The sequence below is a fragment of the Hemibagrus wyckioides genome, linkage group LG18 (genome assembly GCF_019097595.1).
Source record: "Hemibagrus wyckioides isolate EC202008001 linkage group LG18, SWU_Hwy_1.0, whole genome shotgun sequence".
NCBI lineage: Eukaryota > Metazoa > Chordata > Actinopteri > Siluriformes > Bagridae > Hemibagrus > Hemibagrus wyckioides.
Genome location: NC_080727.1, coordinates 20,691,327 through 20,712,245, shown reverse-complemented (window position 1 = coordinate 20,712,245; position 20,919 = coordinate 20,691,327). Strand labels below are relative to the sequence as shown.

The 20,919-nt window shown below is 39.5% G+C and overlaps 2 protein-coding genes across 3 annotated transcripts; one reads left to right on the top strand and one right to left on the bottom strand.

The window, feature by feature from the left end:
• The first annotated feature begins 1,413 nt into the window (after nt 1–1,413).
• On the top strand, nt 1,414–9,745 carry bscl2 (BSCL2 lipid droplet biogenesis associated, seipin). Of its 2 annotated transcripts, none has more exons than XM_058415912.1 (11): nt 1,414–1,550; nt 2,657–3,067; nt 3,400–3,481; nt 3,694–3,837; nt 4,340–4,474; nt 4,633–4,730; nt 5,477–5,618; nt 6,173–6,254; nt 6,537–6,602; nt 7,341–7,403; nt 7,504–9,745. In XM_058415912.1, exons 2-11 carry the CDS (start codon nt 2,859–2,861, stop codon nt 7,593–7,595), a joined length of 1,113 nt encoding a protein of 370 aa, XP_058271895.1. In that variant the 5' UTR covers nt 1,414–1,550; nt 2,657–2,858; the 3' UTR covers nt 7,596–9,745. The 2 variants fall into 2 exon arrangements, with proteins under 2 accessions (XP_058271895.1, XP_058271894.1); XM_058415911.1 differs by having other exon boundaries at nt 1,415–1,550; nt 7,480–9,745.
• A 5,237-nt stretch (nt 9,746–14,982) lies between these two features.
• On the bottom strand, nt 14,983–18,548 carry plvapa (plasmalemma vesicle associated protein a). The gene is made up of 5 exons (XM_058416301.1): nt 18,027–18,548; nt 17,634–17,697; nt 16,768–17,474; nt 16,408–16,672; nt 14,983–16,282 (listed from the first exon to the last, which is right to left on the bottom strand). Exons 1-5 carry the CDS (start codon nt 18,423–18,425, stop codon nt 16,233–16,235), a joined length of 1,485 nt encoding a protein of 494 aa, XP_058272284.1. The 5' UTR covers nt 18,426–18,548; the 3' UTR covers nt 14,983–16,232.
• Nucleotides 18,549–20,919: the final 2,371 nt, after the last annotated feature.

Genomic DNA, 20,919 nt, shown 5'->3' with positions numbered 1-20,919 from the left:
TTTTCGTGGCCCAATAATGCCCTGCCTCTCATGGCCCCCGTTACCATGGGAACTGCTGCAGTCTCAGCCTCTTTGTGTGAATCTGTGGCTCCATTTTGCCTCAGTGGTCTCTCCCACTCAGATATTACAGCTCGGCTCCATCTCCATATGGCCACATTAACATCTCTGCCTATTCTCCTCCCCCCCGTCATCCATTCCAGCTCATGTTACATTTATGAACACTACTTTATGCCGAGACTGTGTATGTGGAAATGCCTCCAAGCTCACAGGCGTATCACTATAATTCACTTCTTACAGCAAGCTAGGAAGTGGACGATATATAAGGTTCATTCTTGCATATTATGAACCAAGATTAGAAAACATTTCACGCAGCTTTTTTGGAAAATAATCCCTAGCCTTGAATTTTTCTTTGGGGTCGGTTTACGTTATGATCCATTTCTCCATTTAAAAGGGAAGACAGAAAATGATTAAATTGATTAGTTTTTCATAAATTCTATCCGGCAAACATGTACAGTTTGCTATTTCTCATCGGAGTGTTTGTTTTATTTGATATGTTAAACCTAATGTGGTATCTCCACCACTAATTTTCTATTAACGCTTAAGTGAAATAAATGCAATTAAATGCTACACCGATATTCAGATATCTATTTTAATATCACTATGAGTTGTTTACTCTATATGTGACTAATAAAAAAATCAAGAATTGAAAGATATTTCTGTACATTTCATCTGCATATTTTTTTTTGTATTTCATTCCATAATTTTGGTCGTTGGCCTTTCTACTTTATTTCCATTGTTTTCTTATTCACAAGTACACTATGCCCTTTATGTACCTTGAGTAAAATGTTTTGTTCAGTTTTATTTTTAATAGCAAACATCGTCACGAAGCAGCTTTACAGAAAACCAGAGATAGATTTATATTTGTATTTAGATTCCATCACCAAGCCCGAGGTGACTGTGACACGGACAAGACATGTCCTGTATATCGATGAAAACGTGAAATAACATGATATGAATTTTTAATGGAATTTTTCAATGGAAAATCTTATTATTAATTCATAAATTCATATAGTTAAAGGCAATTTGGGGGGGAAAAACATTGCTTTTTATTCTTTTAATGGTTCATAAGAAATATATAGGAATATTTGAAAGAGTAATTCAATTTGATTTATAGGAAAAAGGTGTAAAGTGACCAAATGACAGTGGAAAAATATTGGTGTCTCTGCGTCACTGGGAATGGTGACAAACTACAGGCTGTTTATTTAGTTATAAGTCATTTTAATCTTTCATTTTACCTTTCTTTATTCCCTGTAGCTTTCCTCCCTGTATCTTGCTCTTCAGAATTATTTTTCTTCTTTCCTTACATGCCAGCCATGGAGACATGACAGAAACCTGAAATACGTAGCGCGCTTGTGTCGTTTGTCCCTCCACACTTGCCGTATTTGCAGTTTAGCCGTAGTGCTAACAGCTAACAGTTATCCGGCACTTGTTCCTTCCTCTGCATGGTTTTGAGTGATATTTATTTGTTTATTTATTTATTTTTATACAAGGTGAGTATGAGGATATTTTTCTCACACCGCAGTCTTACGTTTTCGAAGGGTTCATTAAGAATAATAATGAAGATAGTTAGTTAACGAGGAGCTCAATAACGCTAGCTAGCTAACTAGCTAGCTAGCAGAGTATACGGGCGAGCATTGCTTAGTGATGATGATGACGATGATGATGATGATGATGTCGATGTCTAACTCTTATTAACGAAAGTGTCTGCAGTTAATGTTTGTGCGAAAATATACAGGAATGTTAAGTGACTTGTGTACACGCCCAGTTGTGTTAAAGGTGTCTTTGTGTACCTGTCACTTTATCAGGTATTTAAGGTTACACATCTGTCAGCTCCACCCACACACATGTATCCAGCTGTTGCTTTACCTAGTTTGTTCCTCATTTAGAAATGAAGAGTGGTTTTGAAATAAATACACCATAGTTGGTCTTAAATTTTATGGTGGATTAGCATATGATTCATGTCAAAGAAAGAAAGAAAATTAGTCACTATTTCTAAATGCCAGCATGGTGGTGCAGAGGGTGGGCTTTCAGGGGCCCAGGTTGAATTAGGGCGGAGACTGTGAGCCAGACCTTCTCGTCCAACATCAGTGCCTGACCTCACAAATGCGCTTCTAGAGGAATGGTCAGAAATTCCCCATAAACACACTCCTAAACCTTGTGGAAAGTCTTCCCAGGGCGGGTCAACTCCGTGTTACATCCATGTGCATGTAAAGTCAAACGTCCCAGTTTTGACCTGGCTCGAGGTCTCCACTCTAATTCATCCCAAAGGTGTTCTATCAGGTTGAGGTCAGGACTCTGTGAAGTTCCTCCACACCAAACTCACTCATCCATGTCTTTATGGACCTTGCTTTGTGCACTGGTGTGCAGTCATGTTGGAACAGGAAGGGGTCATCCCCAAACTGTTCCCACAAAGCATGATATTGTCCAAAATGTCTTGGTATGAAGCTGAAGCATTAAGAGTTCCTTTCACTGGAACTAAGGGGCCGAGCCCAACTCCTGAAAAACAACACCTGAATTCAATGATTTGGAGGGGTGTCCCAAAACTTTTGGCAATCTAGTGTGTAACACTGTATTTATTGTTTATTTTTCTTTACAGGTAAAAAGACACCGGTCAGACATCGTATGCTCAAAATGAGTCCTGAAGTTAAAGCAGCTGATTCTCAGCAAGCACAATAAAGAGAACCTGACAGAAAGCAAAAAAAAAACCCTGTATGGGTGCGACTGGGTTTGAATGAGGGGTTTAAGGCATTCAGTCTGGAGGACCTGAATGCTGAGTCGACGGCTGAGGACCGAATTGGATGGGCTTGATGATGGGTCCTCTTCTGGTCTGGCTTCAGGACGTGGCAGCTGTGACTCTGCTGAGGGCTCGGCGTACGCTGCTGCGGGCCGCCATCCTCTTCTGCGCTTTGCTCCTGCTGCTTTGGGTGTCAATCTTTTTGTACGGCAGTTTCTACTACTCCTACATGCCCACCGTCAGCTTCTCTACGCCTGTGAACTACCAATACAGGTACAGGCACATTGTACTGTGTCTGTTAGATGTGTTATTTATAGGTAGGATTAGAGGGATTCAGCAGAAGCTGCTTGAGCCTTTTATTGCAAATATTTGATATTAATTATCGTCAATTTTAGTATCCAAGGTTTAGATTGTGGTTGCTGTAATGGGCACATTATTATGAGCAGATTTTAAGTGAACCAATTAGTCGGGTGGTCAAAAAATATTGGAACACGTTTGTTTCGCCTTGGAGTTCCAATACTTTTAGAGTAGACAGTATATATGTATTAATGATGTTTTATAAGTTAGTATATAATTAAGAATATAATCCGAACTTTTTGTTTCAGAAGTGACTGTGAATCTGCCAGCTCCGAACTCTGTTCCTTCCCAATGGCTAATGTCTCACTCCTAAAAAATGGCAAAGAGCAGGTAAGATCCTCACATTTATTGCTTATTCATTCTCATATAACGTCCCTATGAACATAATGTCCAGCCCTGCTTTCAGTTTCAGTTTTCTCTTTGTTCTATAACTCAGTGTATAGCGTGATTTACCTTCAAATGCACACCTCTCTAAAAAATCCGGTTTATCTTGAAAGATCAGTCAGTCAGTTTAATAGCAAATAATTGTGTCTGTGCTGCAGGTGTTGATGTACGGTCAGCCGTATCGGGTCTCTCTCGAACTGGAGATGCCGGAATCGCCAGTCAACGAGCAGCTCGGCATGTTCATGATCAAAATGTCCTGCTACGCCAAAGACGGAAAAATTGTGTCTAGTGTGGCTCGCTCTGTGAGTAAGAATTAAGTAAAGGTTTTGGTTTGATTTTCCATTACGTTCTCCTATGGACCAGATAATGTCGGGTCAGCTGTTTATACCTTTGCGGTCTAGTTGTTTAGAACCTGTGGGATATTTGGATCATGAAATCAGCTGTTTTATGATGCTGTTAAAATAACACACTGATACAGTCCACAAGAGGGCGCCCTTTACCTTAGTGTACGTATTATTCTAGGTTTGATCTCTAAATATCACCTCTGCAGCATTACTGTTGGGTTTTTTAATCCCAGAGTGGTTACTGGGTGATACACAATATATCGGCAGGACTCCACTGTACAGCACTATGATCTGGTTAAAGGCTCGAGGATCGAGGAAAAATGTTTGTAGCTGCGAAATGAAAGTCATTAAACAACACGAGGATGGAACATTGGCACATTTTTCCAGACTCTGGTCTCTGTTTTATAGAGTACAGCATGGCATGATTTCCTCAAATCATCGATTGCTGTTTTCCCATCAGGCCATGCTGCATTATCGCTCCAGTCTCCTGCAGACCCTCAGCACCATGGTGTTCTCCCCGATGCTGCTCACGGGTCTGTCGGAGCAGAAGCAGCTGATAGAGGTGGAGCTCTACTCAGACTACAAGTCGGACTCTGTGAGTACGGTCAGATTAAATGAAATACGGCCACAGCGCTGTGATTTTGTTTTGAGTAGTCAAAGTCTAAACCTTGAGAAGCTTTATTGATATTAAGATAGATTGCAAGAGTATTAGCTTTAGTAGATCATCTCACTGTCTTCTCTTTTACTCCGCAGTACCAGCCTACTGTCGGGGCCGTGATAGAGATTCAATCTCGCCGTGTGCAGATCTACTCTGCCCAGCTTCGGATCCACGCCTACTTCACTGGGATTAAGTGTGTACCATGTCATAGACTTTTTAAAGCTTTCTTCTTTATCCCGAACAGCTGTTTGCTTCAGTATGTTCATATTATATGTATATTACTTAATTTTACTTTACTTGTATTATACTCATTTCAACCACATATAGCTGACTCAGTACATAGTGACCTGAGACAACGTTTCTCCAGGACCCTGGTGCTACATAGACAACAACGACAACATATAGCTACAGAACAAATACGACAACATAGAGCTAAAGACAGAAAGAATGTCCTAGCTTCATAAAGTGCAAACGGGTGGTACCCCTATGGTGGGCAGAAATAAGGCAAAGCTCAATGTTAAAAAATTAACATGAAAAGTATATATGTTGTATAGGTAGGAAATAATGTATTAGGACATAATGTTAGGGCAGCACAGTGGCTTAGTGGTTAGTACTGTTGTCTCACAGCAGGAAGGTCCTGGGTTCGGACAGGCAGGGGCCTTTCTGTGTGGAGTTTGCATGTTCTGCCCATAGGAGTGAGTGTGAGTGTGAGTGGTTGTCTGTCTATATGTGTGGCCCTGTGATGGACTGGCGACCTGTCCAGGGTGTACCCCTGCCTTTCGCCCAATATGTGCTGGGATAGACTCCAGCAGATCCCCGTGACCCTAATTAGGAATAAAGCGGGTATAGAAAATGGATGGATGGACTTAAGCTAAGTTATATCAGCTAATAACCTTGTGTTCTGTTCTCTCTCTCTCTTTAATTTCCACCTCTCCACAGATACCTCCTGTATAATTTCCCCCTGACATCAGCTGTCATAGGAGTTGGCAGTAACTTCACATTCCTCAGTGTGATTGTGCTGTTTAGTTATCTCCAGTTCATCTGGGGAGGCTTGTGGCCCCCAGAGCAGGTTAGAGTCCAGGTACGACATCAAAACTCTTCTATAAATATCTCACAAATCCAGAGGTTCCTGTCCCAAATGACAAGTTACAGTCTCTTCCAGGTTACTTAAAAAGTGTCTGTATAATAATTTAGGTTAAACCCACCCTGAAAATATGAGAGAAAGCTAACCTCTCATTGAAATAAATGCAGTGACGTGCATGACAACCAGTTTCATAACATGATCCAAAACAAGCCTCAAGTTGACTCTGTGGTCATTAAATCGTTATTGTGGATTTAGAGGCTTGTCTACATGGTCACCTCCATCTCCTGACTTAAAGTTCTTTCAGAGGCCATGAGGTGAGCTGAAGAGAGGACATAAGGCAGATCTTGAGAGATTCTGTATTAATAACTCTCTGAATGCTTCCTCTGTATCCTCAAGCCTTATAGCAAAAGACTTGTTGCTGTTATAGTGATAAAGGGTTACGAATAATTGTTACACACCCACTATAATGATTTTACCAAGGTGCCAATCATTCTACGTACGGACTGCATATGATTTATCGCTGTGTTTTAAGTTTTCTATTTTGTGTCTAGGTAATGATGGGAGACACAACACGTCTACAGAAGAGAAGAGAGGAAGCCCAGAGACGCATGCGCGCAACAGCTAGTGCTCCAAGTAAGAACCCTAAGTAGTAGAGTTTCATTATGACACCATGCATGATCAGTACACAATGAATTATTTAATATAAGTTATATTGTATTTTTATACTAGAAAAAATAGTAGATGGGTGTGTTGGATGTTTGTGGGAAGCCACACCCACTCTACTGTGACTAATAGACGCAAGATAACAGGATACTAGAATAATAGTATTCCTCGGTAAACAGGGCAGTTCCCTATTGTGGTGAATGTTTATACAGTGTTACCGTTGTTTGGTTTATACATTTGTTATCTTGCCAGATCTGAAGTACGAGAAGGATCAAGATGCACCTGCTGACCGACCAGCAGAGAGCGAGCAAACTAAAGGTGAGTGACGCGAAATCAGTGTGCAGATGCTGACACAGGGGTTAGAGAAGCTGAAGTGTCTCTGACGCCCTCTAGTGGCTGACTGGAATACAATTCTGAACCCTGCTAGTTCCATACATTTTAAGTTACGTCTCCAGGACTTATTTAAGATTGAATTTTTATGTCTAAGCTAGCTCGTTTTACGGATATTATAACTAACAAACCGCCATAAGTAAACAAAATGTTGGCTAGATTCATAACAAGTGACTGTTGACTTTTAATAATAGTGTTTATTTCCGGTTGTCGTTACTGTGATGTTAATTATAACAAGAGAACTTCCCCTTTGCCTCCTGCCTGGCAGCTCCATTCTCCTACCGATATACTCACTCTCCCTCCTCTGAACATGTCCAAACCATCTTAATCTGTCCTTCGTCCCCCCAAACGTCCAACATGAGCTGTCCCTCTGACGTACTCGTTCCTAATCCTGTCCAGCCGTCTCACTCCCAAAGAGAACCTCAACATCCTCAGCTCTGCTACCTCCAGCTCGGACTCCTGTCTCTTCCTCAGTGAAGATATTGATAATGATCCATACAGGATTAAAATCACAGCGTTAGACTGTAATCATTCGACTCGATCAGCCACAGAGAATCCACATTTTTTGTTCTCTCAAAGCTCAAGAGACCTGAAGCAAGCAGTCAGGAACATTACATGTCTGTGTCTTGCGCTAAATTTCGCCTTCAACATTTTTTATTTTGCCAGGTGATCTGGACACACTTGGAGCGATTAGTTCGGTCGGGGAATCTTCGCAAAATGAAGAGGATGGTAAGTAAACAAAGCGCATACACATGCTCACCCATGCAAAGGGTGTTAATCTCGCGCCCCTGTCTTGCTGCGCCAGATCTTAACCTTCTACGTATACCAGAGGTCAACGCGAGTGACGACTCCGAGCTGGAGCAGAGAGCCTCACAGGACACCAGTTTAAGACAAAGACATGGGCCCTGGATGCGTCTGTGAGTTCTCTCATCGACATTCTTGGACATTTACATCAGTGGTGTGTGTGTGTGTTTGCGCACAGACAAGCCAGATCACAGCCGGCACGACGTGTGTGTACCACCGTGTGTCACTGGTATAAGTTTGTTTTCACAGTTTACCTCACTGAGCTTTTTAACATTCCTCTCAGCTCTCCATCTCTGTCTGAAGCTCACACGGCACTCTGATTAGCTTTCACAGGATTTTAATGTAACGCACAAATACACAGCTCAGATGTATACTGTATATATATACAGCCACGCTTACTGCTGTTCATGCACACGCTGCTTAAAGTACACTCCTGTGCTACAGAGTTTATTTATTTCACTTATAATGAAGGTGAGGAAACTGCAGATTTCTGCCACAGCTTGGTTTTATATCCTGAACAAAGCTTCAGGTCATCTGTTACGTTATGCTTTTTATGGCTTCAGGATATTAGTTTTGATTTTGTTATAGTTGGTCATAGGTCACGGTAATGTGTGTGTTCATGCGATACAGTTGCTAGAAACAAACAAGCTGAGGTTGCTGACCAAACCCATTTGTCTGCCTCGAGTGGTGGACATATTTGTTTTATAGCTTGGGAATAAAATAAGGGATGTACTTTAGCGTATAGATTCATCTAGACAGAAATATATATATATATATATATATATAAGGTGTGTCCCAAATCACATTGTGTGGTGCAAATAGTGTGAGTAGTGTTCAATTAAAAGAAGTGCACTTCAAGGACCCGGTTGATGCACTTATACAAACAAATAAACAAAGTTTCATGCACTTGCTTTGCTTATAAACCAGAAAAGGGGTGGGGCTACCAGGCACTGATGAGAAAACATTTTCAAGAAGGACGACGACACTCCAGTGGACAAGACGTCACACAAATGTCCTTTAAATTGGTCCATGTTGTGTAATTTATTTCTCAACATTTAACAAAAAAAATCAGTGTATTCTGTTAAAGTTGGCATATGAGCGTTTGATGTCATTTTTTTTATTGCCTGAGAAACGGCTTATAAGTATAAAATATTAGCATTCCATTTGAGACCCTTCTAATATCCATACGCTAAACTCTAGGGTCCATGTTGTACGGTGTGTAGTATGTCATTTGGGACGCAGCTTATTGGTGGTGAATTGTTACATATTGACCCTATGTACCATTTTGAAGGCTAATATACAGGATTTTGGTTGTAATGTCCAGCATGTAAAGAATGTAATACCATGAGATGGGTATCAGTTGTTCCAAAGAGTGTAGAAATATGTCTGGTGTCCTGGGAAAACCGTTAGGCTTGTCACTCAAAATGCCGAAGCAAACAGGTTTAAGAAAACATATTTCAGCAAGAAGACATAGAAATGTTTTGATTTGCTTCCTAACCTGGTTAAGATGTCTTTATTTGTCACATACACATTACTGCACAGTGAAATTCGTTGTGGTCAGAGTGCAGGGTCAGCCATGATGCAGCGCCCCTGGAGAAGGGTGGGTTGGGGGCCTTGCTCAAGGGCCCAATGGTGGCAGCTTGAACCCTGATCTTCCAATCAACGACCCAGAGCCTTAACCACTTGAGCTATCTCTGTCTGTTTTTTGTATGCCTTTCTATCTATCTATCTATCTATCTATCTATCTATCTATCTATCTATCTATCTATCTATCTATCTATCTATCTATCTATCTATCTATCTATCTATCTATCTATCTATCATCTTCCGATCAACAACCCAGAGTCTTAACCACTTGAGCTATCTCTGTCTGTTTTTTTATGCCTTTCTATGTCTGTATCTATCCATCTATCTATCCATCTATCCATTGGAAATATTTCAGGTTTTCATTTCACTTACCTTCCGATAATCTTTCATAAAGCATCAGTCTTGTTTACTTTCTAATGTAGACATAGGTAGGTTTTATAGCCTGTTTTTAAGATTAATAATAATAAATAATAGAAAACAGCATGTGAAGGGTTTTCCCAGGCCACCACACATATTCAAGCATCAACTGTGTTTTTTTTATTAAATGTTTTAACTCGTATTTTTATACTAATACAATGTGTTTATTTTTTGTTATGTTTTATGTTGCTGTAATACACACATGTTAATGTGCACACTTGTGTTTTCATGTTATTTATTGAATAAAATCTGGTTGCTCTGTCCTGCATGCTCTTTACAATGCCTTCGAAATCCAGATAGAACGAGAGGACTGCTGATCTTCATGAGTGTTTAGTAGGTTTGTTGCTGGTTAGCTGGTTAACTGGTTTATAAGACTTGAAATACAGTTTATCAGTGAAAGAACTCCTGGATGTGTAAATGTGTATGTGCATCAATACTAATCGTACGGTCAGGATTTCCAACAAGAACAACTGTGATGATGTTAGAAACAATAACTGTATTAGAAACTCTCTCTCTTGCTCTCTCTCTCTCTCTCTCTCTCGCTCTCTCTCTCTCTCTCTCTCTCTGTGTGTGTGTTTGTGTCTAAATGTAAGATATGTTTTTTAGAGAAACAACAAACTTTGACATTACAATGAGACATGTAGTGAGTTCTTCATGTAAGTAGGCTGAGATAAACACGGGGAAAAGGATATTAGAAAACGATAGATAAGTTCTTTGTCTGACTATCTATTTATCTGTTTATTTGTATGTCTATCTGTCTCTTTCTTTTTTCATCTATCTATCTATCTATCTATCTATCTATCTATCTATCTATCTATCTATCTATCTATCTATCTATCTATCTATCTATCTATCTGTTTATTTGTATGTCTGTCTATCTGTCCCTTTCTTTCTTTCTTTCTTTCTTTCTTTCTTTCTTTCTTTCTTTCTTTCTTTCTTTCTTTCTTTCTTTCTTTCTTTCTTTCTTTCTTTCTTTCTGCTGTCTACATGTTTATTTGTCTTTCTTTCTTTCTTTCTTTCTTTCTTTCTTTCTTTCTGCCTGCTGTCTACATGTTTATTTGTCTTTCTTTCTTTCTTTCTTTCTTTCTTTCTTTCTTTCTTTCTTTCTTTCTTTCTTTCTGCCTGCTGTCTACCTGTTTATTTGTCTTTCTTTCTTTCTTTCTTTCTTTCTTTCTTTCTTTCTTTCTTTCTTTCTTTCTTTCTTTCTGCCTGCTGTCTACCTGTTTATTTGTCTTTCTTTCTTTCTTTCTTTCTTTCTCCCTTTCTTTCTCCCTTCCATCCTTCATTTTCCTTCCTTCCTTCCTCTTTCTTTCTTTCTTTCTTTCTTTCTTTCTTTCTTTCTTTCTTTCTTTCTTTCTTTCTTTCTTTCTGCTGTCTGCCTGTCTGTCTGTTTATTTGTATGTCCATCTATCTCTTTCTTTCTTTCTTTCTTTCTTTCTTTCTTTCTTTCTTTCTTTCTTTCTGCTGTCTGCCTGTTTATTTGTATGTCTTTCTTTCTTTCTTTCTTTCTTTCTTTCTTTCTTTCTTTCTTTCTTTCTTTCTTTCTTTCTTTCTTTCTTTCTTTCTTTCTTTCTTTCTTTCTGCTGTCTGCCTGTTTATTTGTATGTCTTTCTTTCTTTCTTTCTTTCTTTCTTTCTTTCTTTCTTTCTTTCTTTCTTTCTTTCTTTCTTTCTGCCTGCTGTCTACCTGTTTATTTGTCTTTCTTTCTTTCTTTCTTTCTTTCTTTCTTTCTTTCTTTCTTTCTTTCTTTCTTTCTTTCTGCTGTCTGCCTGTTTATTTGTATGTCTTTCTTTCTTTCTTTCTTTCTTTCTTTCTTTCTTTCTTTCTTTCTTTCTTTCTTTCTTTCTTTCTTTCTATCTATCTATCTATCTATCTATCTATCTATCTATCTATCTATCTATCTATCTATCTATCTATCTATCTATCTATTGCTTTAATGTGTGAATCAGCTTAAAATGTTTTCATTGATTATATTCAGTTGCAGAAAAATGTTTTTAGAAATAGTGTACAAAAATATTGTTTGTTTGTTTGTTACAGTTTTGCAATATTTCTTTATCTAGACATTAATGCAGTCTCCCTGAAGACCCCCAGTCTGTCTATTCTTCTCCACGTTGCTTCACACTCATTGTGGAGAGACGGGCGTCTCGGGCATGTGGTCAGTCACACCAGCTATTTCAATTCATTGGACTTTCCAGAGATGCATAGCGTGAAAGTGATGTTTTTGTCTTGAGGAAGTGAGGATTTTTGAGTGCTTTCCAGGCTCATAGGTTACATTAGAGAGCCAAAAACAAAGGAGTATGTTTAAGATGTGGCTCTGTGCCCATTATTAAAAAAAGAGAAAACAACAAAAAAAGAAAACCCCAACAACAACCAGAAGTGCCAGTCTCATTTCCTTATGACGTTTGCAGATTTTATTTCTGTCACTGATATTGTTTGTGGAGGTGTCGCGGCCATATTTTTCCTCTTTCCACTCTTTCCGTTTGTTCTTTCCTCATGAGACTGATGATTATGGCTTTTTCCTCTCGGAGGTTGTTGAGGAGATCCGCCCTTAAGTACAGCCACGGACATGAGCTTCACGGGTCCAGAATGTGATTTTTCAGCAACTGTTCAGCTATTAGTATCATGTGTCTGAGACACAGAAATTCTTCTAAAATTTCAACTTGAAATGTCCAATACATACAGTGTGTCCAGGAAATGATTTCAGTAGCAGTGTCTATTTCTCTTTGGCTAAAAAAAAGCAAACCTTTGTAAGGCTGTCTGCTAGCGAGCCTTGTTCATGTCAAAGTGTTATGAGCTTTGCCTTTTCTTTTTTTTTTCTTGTTGATCTTCTGGCACCGAGGTTGGCTGTCTGTTCATTTCCGCATATTGTGTCAGTCTCCTTTCACCTCTTTCAACGATGCATCATTTTTAGCACTGACCAGGCGTCGGCTAAAGGACTGCTGGGCGGTGGACTGTTTCGCAGACACGCCGGGCTGCTGAACTTTAACTTTAGCACACATCAATACTCTGGGTACCTACTATATCCTTTTCGAACACTTCCTTCCTTTTATCCTTCATATATTCCGTCGAAAGCCTTAAACCGTCTTCGATCCGGCGCTGGTCCTTCCATTATTCTGATTCGTATGGCCGACTCGATGCTCACTTTATACACTCGCTTTATTTCTTATTACATTTATGCCATTTTTAAGCAGCTAATCAGGCTGCAGCTAATATTGTTCGAATACAAGTCGAGAGCTTGTTCACGAACATCATAACAGGGCGACAAACTTTATCTCAGACTGGCATGCTTGTTGGTGCCAGACAGGCTGATTTCCTGGAAGCATAACAGTCTCTGGAGTTTACCCAGAATGGTGTGAAAAACAATATCCAGTGAGCGGCAGTTCCGCAGAGAGAAAAACGCCTTGGCGTTTTCAGAGCGAGGTCAGAACTTCCAGACAGGTTGGAGCTGAGAAGAAAGCTGCCGTGACCGAAATGATCACTCTTGTGAGCAGAAATCCATCTCAAAAGGCACAATATGTCAAACCTGTGAGCCTGATGAGCTACAACATCAACCAAGAACAGACTCACCCAAACGGGACAGCTGAAGATTGCTTCGTGCATCTGAGACAGAATTGTCTGATTGGATTAATCCATGGATGAACACATGGGTTCATATTTTGTGTAGTGTTTAGAATAAAGCTTCGGAATCATTTGATTATGCAAAAGAAAATCACTATTTCCAAACATCTATAGCAACATTAATCTCAAGCTTGAACCAAAGCAAGTGTATGTTTCCCTTTTCCTCAGTTTTAGAAATCTGAATTTCATACTTTCTTGTCTGAAATAAAAGAAACGCACGGGACTTGCTCGGCTTTAACTCACTCCAGATCACACCTAGAGATAGAGCTTACATTTACAGCACTGCATTTAAGGGTAAAACAAAACTCCTCAAAACAGACGTAGTAGTAGCTTAAAGATAGATAATTATGTGAGTCAATGAGCTATCTATATGAGTTTATTTATAAATTGCGTGCTCTCATTATTTTTAGAGACGAACAAAAGGTTCTGACCTCTTAATGTCTTTACCATAGAGTCCTAATGTCCCAACATTTTAGGAAGTGCAATTAGCGTTCGAGAACGTGAATAACCGTGGTCAAGGTTTTACAACCAATTAGACGGAAGGAGGTTTTAATAATACGCACCAATCCCTTCCTGTCAACGCAGGAGAAGATCTTTTACGCATGTTACCATTTATTTTTTCAGCCGTTGTTCTTGGTTGACCTTTTGAACGCTGAACCATGTACTGACCTGCAGAAGGACGTTAAATGTCGAAAAACATCGGGTTTGTGGTAACGGTCGCTTCAAGAAAAACCCGAATGCGTTTATTTTTTAAGTCTAAACGGATCAGTTTCTCGTGCTTCATGCTCAAGCTTGAAGACATGACAAGGACAGCAGCTTTAATGGCGGTAAATAAGCCAAACATCTTCTCAAGGACGTATTGTTCAGATGTCACAGATGCTAACGTTACAAGCGACTCTCAGAGCAAAGCATGCCTAAGTGGAAGTCACTTACGCTAAACAAAGGATATCCTTTGAGCAGAACCGTAGCTGCCATTATGCAACCGCATTATTTATTAATTGGCGCCTTGTTTCTGCTCCACTTAAGCTTTTGTATTTTTTTTTTTTTTTTTATTATTATTATAGCGATGCTTTTGGCATTGCTTCTCACAGGAAGCAAGTCAGCATGGGAAACTGTTCTAATTGTTTTACATTCTGCACATGTAGTGCAGCTTATCAGTGCCAATGTCTCTCTGTGGACATGACGAACATTGTCTTTTGGAAAGACAATGTGTCCTCTCGGTAGGTATATCCTGGACGATCTGCCAAGCTTTAAGGTGTGTTTAGTTAGTGCTTCGTTCTCGACCTATTTTTATTGTTTTGCTGTCATTTATGCGAACGGACGCGTCCATTTGAAGTGAAAGAATTGGAGTTCGGGTTATCTAACCTCGCTGCCTCGTGGCTGAAGGATCGGATTTGGCTTGGAATGGATTTCCGTTTGGATGGAGAGGGTGTTGTTTAAGAAAAAAAATAAAAATGAAAAATTCCTATTGACGTAAAAAAAAAGAAAAAAGAAGAAGAATATCACAATAGGCTGTGTTGTTTGGCCAGAGTTATTTTAAGGGTGTTAGATAGATATGGATTGATGGATGGGTAACTCTGTCTGTTTAATCATACTGATTGCTTGCACCTGACTTTTGGAGCATGGGTGAATCATTGTTTTATCCACCCTTCCTGTTCTGCACCATAAACAGACAAACAGTCATCTCTTGAGGGCGGACCATCCATTCGGATTAAGGTAAATCCCCTCAAGTCCATCACACTCTAAACACTCTTGTTTACTGCCACATTCCTTTGACGTACATCAGCTGGACTCATGTCATGTGCTCTCCAAGAATGTGTGTCTTACAAACACAGATGATTTGGATTTTCAACTGTAACACCATGACACATAATGAGAAAAATGTGTTTTCTTTTGTGATATTTTTATTATTATTATTGATATTTTTTTAAAGACATACATGAAGATAAAAAATGTCAAATAAGTGCAAGATCGCAAGTAAAACAACTGACTTACATACACCGATCAGGCATAACATTATGACCACTGACAGGTGAAGTGAATAAGGCTGATGATCTCCTCATCATGGCACCTGTTAGTGGGTGGGATATATTAGGTAGCAAGTGAACATTTTGTCCTCAAAGTTGATGTGTTAGAAGCAGGAAAAATGGACAAGTGTAAGGATTTGAGCGAGTTTGACGAATTGCGATGGCTAGACCACTGGATCAGAGCATCTCCAAAACTGCAGCTCTTGTGGGGTGTTCCCAGTCTGCAGTGGTCAGTATCTATCAAAAGTGGTGCAAGGAAGGAACAGTGGTGAACCGGCGACAGGGTCATGGGCGGCCAAGGATCACTGATGCACGTGGGGAGTGAAGGCTGGACCGTGTGATCCGATCCAACAAACAAGCTACTGTTGCTCAAACTGCTGAAGAAGTTAATGCTGGTTCTGTTAGAAAGCTGTCAGAATACACAGTGCATGATGGGTCAGGGCTGTTTTGGCAGGAAAAGGGCGACCAACACAATAATAGGTGGTCATAATGTTATGCCTGATCAGTGTACATTTATATGACTAACCTTATATTAAAAGGTTTCTGTGCATTTTATTAACATCATGAGAATAATAGTTCATTAAAAAATGCACATTTTAAGCCTTTTATTCAAAAACATGACGTGTATCAAACGTCATGTAGAGATTTTTATCCATATATAGTCACATTTATGTTGATTGCTGATTATCATGTACATTATCACAGCTATAAACAGTTGTTTCTCAACCAGACTAGATAATAATAATAATTAAAAAAAAATACAGTTTGTAGTTCTCGAGAAACCAGAAAGCATGAATTTGCTTGGTCTGTCCTGAAGACTCTCCTGTGAAGGAAACTGTGTTGAAAACCTGAGACTTCTTCCATGAAAGATATATAAACATGAATATTAAAAAATGATCAGTTTTTGAAGATTATGACAGATTATGTGCTGAACCCCGTTTACAAAATGACTTTTATTATAGAAATGACGACGTGATAATATAAACCTGTTATTCTTTCTGAGTTCTGAGAGTATAGAAAAGTTATCATCCCCTCCTGACCACATCTATTCCATATACTGGTGGCACAGATGTCGCTGGATCCTTCAGTCTGTCTTCGATCTTCTTCAATCTTTCGTATAACGTTGAAGGTCTCGCAAGTGTTGATTGATTAGTGCTGGAGACAAAGATAAAACAGAAACAAATCAGATCCATAAACCAAAGCTTGAAAAGTGTTACACTTCCATTAGAATTTTACAAGAGAAGGAATAAAGGAATAAATGCTGGTTTTTTTGTTCTTACCTGAAAACTGGAGGTCAGTTATACCGGTTCCTGCTACAGTTGACGATGTTCTAATGCCGGATGTTCCACTCAACCCTGGATTGTTAACCCCTGGTACAGCCATACCCGTTCGCCCCAGTAGACTTGTACTGCTGCCTAAACCTGTATTGCTCAGTCCTGCTGTACCTTGTCCGATGCTACCAAGTCCAGTCAGCTGTGACCCGCCAGAATTCCACGTGTTGGTCCTTCCGGAAGGAAATGAACTGAAAATGTTTTTTTGTGAGGCCTGTAAAGGAAACAATGAGCCGTGTGAAATCATTCGTGTAGTTTTTGTGTATATGATGTGATTTTTGTTTTTGTTGCTGTTGTTAAAAAACCCACCTTACAAGTGGTCAGTGACATGTTGAGGCTGTTGACCTTCTCGTTAAGAATTTTAATATCGATATCTTTCACAGTCAGTAGATTTTCATTAAGTTTCCCATTTTCGGTCAGCTGTCTGACCTGCAGCAGGAGCTTCTCCTTTTCTTCATCATGCTTCAGCTGAGCTTGCGTGAGAGCCTTTTGTTTCTGCTCCACAGTGGCACTGAGATTCCCCTTGCACCACATGGCATCCTCTGCCAGTAGTTTGTTTTTTGTTTGGAATTTGGCATTCGCGCCCAGAAGAGCCGTGACCTGACTTCCCACTCTGTCCAGATATGTCTGAAGCTTGTTCTCCACCTCTCTGGACAGGCTGCTGCAGTTCACCCGAATGTCTTCGAGCTTCGTGCTTTGTTTGTCACAAGTGAGCTGGAAGGATTCGTGCTTCGTGAACAAATCGTCAACCTTTTTAAGAAACTGCCTGGTTACGTTCGGGATTCCCTGCAAAGAATTGACGAAATCCTCCTTACAGGATTTCTCGTAGATCTCGATCCTTTCTTCGAGGGAGGCTTTGTCTCGTCGCAGCTGGATTGCTTCCAGATGATACACCATTCTGTCTTTATTGGCGTTTTCGAAATTGATTTTCATGGTACTCATTTGTTCGGTGAAGTTTGTGTTGACAAGTTTCAGCATTTCTTCAGATTTCTGAAGCAAAAACTCACAGCCTCGGCCTGAGGGGGGGAAAAAACTACGAACGATGAAGCACCTTGAAATCTAGATTGCATCCATATATCCAGATAAGCCGAGCTTTAGTTCGACGTTAGAATATAATGCGCTAATATAAACGAGTTAATTTAACAGAATATTAATGAAGAAGGAAGATTCCTCACCTGTAAAAGAGACGGCGGGACAAATGGGATTCGAAACTGTCCTTTTCTCTGTCTCACACTGTCGCTGCCAAATTAAACACATCGTACAAAATCATACAAATTCTGCAAAAAATATTCAATAGAAACCAAAGCATTTAAACCCCGACTTTATGTATAGGACTGAAAAAATGTGTACATTATATTTAATTGACTATAAATATCCATTTGCAAATTTGTCTATTACAAAAAACAAAAATAGTGACTCAAATAAAACAAATATTTCATTCGCTGCAGTAATATTCCTTGTGTAAACAGACATGACGGATTAGAGCCGGAGAATAAATTATAAATCACATCAGCATGTCCTGGATAATATTAAGGACTCATGACTAAAGTGGAAAAAACAATTCTTACCCATCTGCTTTGCAAGAAATTTATATTAAAGGTGGAATTTTTGGCCAGTTCACGCATCGATTGTACGTCTTTATCAGCAGCCTTCTTTGCTGTAACCGTGATGTTCAGTTGCTTGGTGAGGTTCTTCACTTTGTCTTGAAGAGACATTTTTTCCAGACTCAGCTTATTGTTATTCTTTTCCAGTTCCTTTACCCTCTTCTCTTCTGTGGTCTGCTCCGGCTGTCCGTAAACCAGAAAGAGCACCAGACTGACAATGATGAGAGACTGGATCAGTGAGGAAAAGAAGAAGATCAGCTTCATGTAGTAACCGCAACCCTTTTCCTCTGGTCTGTGCATTTTCTTGGCTGGAAATCCCACTTTGGCTCCGGAATAGCTTTTGTTATAGCCGTTGTTGTACATGGTTACACTGCGGCAATCAACTCCAGGTACGTCTGACGCTCAGGTGAAGGAGAGCTACGGTTTAAAGGTTTATCCAGAATCCACCTCCAGTCATAGCACCACTGACTCTGTGTCGCAGTGAGAGTCTTTTAAGTTTGGAACATCTCCACCTCCCTTTTCCTTTGGGTTCTTCCAGACTTCCCCTGCCACCTCCCTCTTAATTTATGTCTAGTAACAAGTACAAAAGGCAGCCTTTATAAAAGTCTTACAAACCTCACATTTATTTATTTATTTATTTATTTATTTATTTATTTATTTATTTATTTATTTTTTACAATTATATCACTGTGCTTATCTAAATTACACAGTATATCAAAATGTTGCTCACGTTATTAAATGCCTTACATACCTCACATTTATTTATTTATTTATATATTTATTTACTAATTAAATGATTCCACTGTGGTAATCTAGGATCGAGTCTCGCTCCCGCTCACTGTGTGTGTGGAGTTTGCATGTTCTCCCCGTGCTTGGTGGGTTTCCTCCGGGTACTCCGGTTTCCTCCCACAGTCCAAAGACATGCTTCTAGGCTGATTGGAGTCTCTAAATTGCCCCTAGTGTGTGATTGTGTGAGTGAATGAGAGTGTGTGTGTGCCCTGCGATGGGTTGGCACTCCGTCCAGGGTGTATCCTGCCTTGATGCCCGATGACGCCTGAGATAGGCACAGGCTCCCTGTGACCCGAGCATAGATCGGATTATTTATTTATTACAATTATTGCACAGTATATCAAAATGTTGCTCATTTTCACTCAAAGGACACTTTATTAAATGTTTTACAAACCTCACATTTATTTATTTATGTATTTATTCATTCGTTTACTTATTTACTAATTAAATTATTCCACTGTGCTAATCTAAAGTACACAATATATCAAAATGTTGCTCATTTACAATCAAACAATACTTTCATAATAAAACCTGGACTCCTGCTCATGCATGGAGCTATCAGCCACAAAGCATAAACTGCTGCAGATACAGATTATGAGCTTCAGTTCATATTCACATCAAACATCATTATGCCAGAGCGGCTGGTCTAAATATTTTAGAAATTTTGGATTTCCTATCATTTTTACCCACAGACAACAGACTCTAGAGTTACATCCAGTGAGTCACAGACGGAGACGTGGTGGTCGGAGACGGCTCGTCGCTGAGGAAGGTCTAAAGGTGAACGACGAGAAGAATAATCACTCTTTACAGCTGTCTCAGTGCAACACAACACGTTGAACTTTGTCGGTGTGAAAGGGAGCAAATGTCATTTATTCTGTCACCGAATCTGAGAACAGATATCTGAGATTACACTGGACATATTCCCACCAGACCTGACCAGCTAAAGACTGGAAGGAAATATAAAAGTCAGTGTGATTTTATAGACCATGCTGATTAGATCGTTGTACACATGTTCCTATTAAAGTGGCCAAAGCAGGTTATCACTTACATCAAAAAAAAAGCTATACTTGTAGCAGTCATTCCCTCACCAGCCTGTCGTTTTTTTTTCTCTCACGTGAATGTAATAAGACAAAAACAGTACAGTTTGTCATTTTACCAAGAAACCACGATGCGTAAAATCCCGTTTGTGTGTTTCAGCTTAACTTCTGACTGATGCAACACACTGACCCTAGAGATTCTGTCCAAAAATCCAAAATAAACATATCTGATGTCACCCCTTCAGTGTTTACTCTTTTCTAAGCTGTTTATGCGGAACATCCTCGTTTTCGTTTTCGAAATAACGTAAACCGTACTGCCCGAGCGTTTGGCAGCGCAGAGATATAAAGTCATATTTAACTGTCATTGTTTACATGAGGGAGAAAAAAAAAACTGCTGATCCTTGGAGTAAAGGGATAAAACTCTAATAATGTGTGGAAAGTTGCCAGGTGAAAGTGAATTTTTGTCTCATGTAGAGGACAAGTGATATTCAGGTCATTCGTGCCGGCCTACTAAAAGCTTGATGGCCTTCACAATAACATCTCGTTTGTTTTTGTTGAAACCATGGCAGCAACTTCCTCTGTGTCATAAGAATACAACCAAGATGATTTAAAGCCATGGAGCAGCTCTGGAGCGGTTCTGACGAGGATATGCCCTTTTGATGACCTTTAAAGTTGTCGCTCTGTAGCAGAATAGAACTTTGGAAAAGTCTAAGTGAATAGAAATAAAGGAGTTGTGAACGGTGTGGAATTATGAGCAGTGAACATCAATCCAAGAGGCTTCTAAGTAATAATATAACTGATGCATGTGTCGAGCCCTAATGTATTATAACTATACTACTGGAAATAATATTATGTTTATAATATGTTCTGCTGCTATAAAGGCATATCTAGTGATTTTATTAAAGAATAAATGAATCTATGATTCAAAGGCTTCATTTTTTAGGCTTTAGTCCATCTTGGTCGGTTTTGCTTTCTTTTAGGACCCACTTATCCAGATGGCTTGTATACAAATGGATGTAAATCTCACGTAC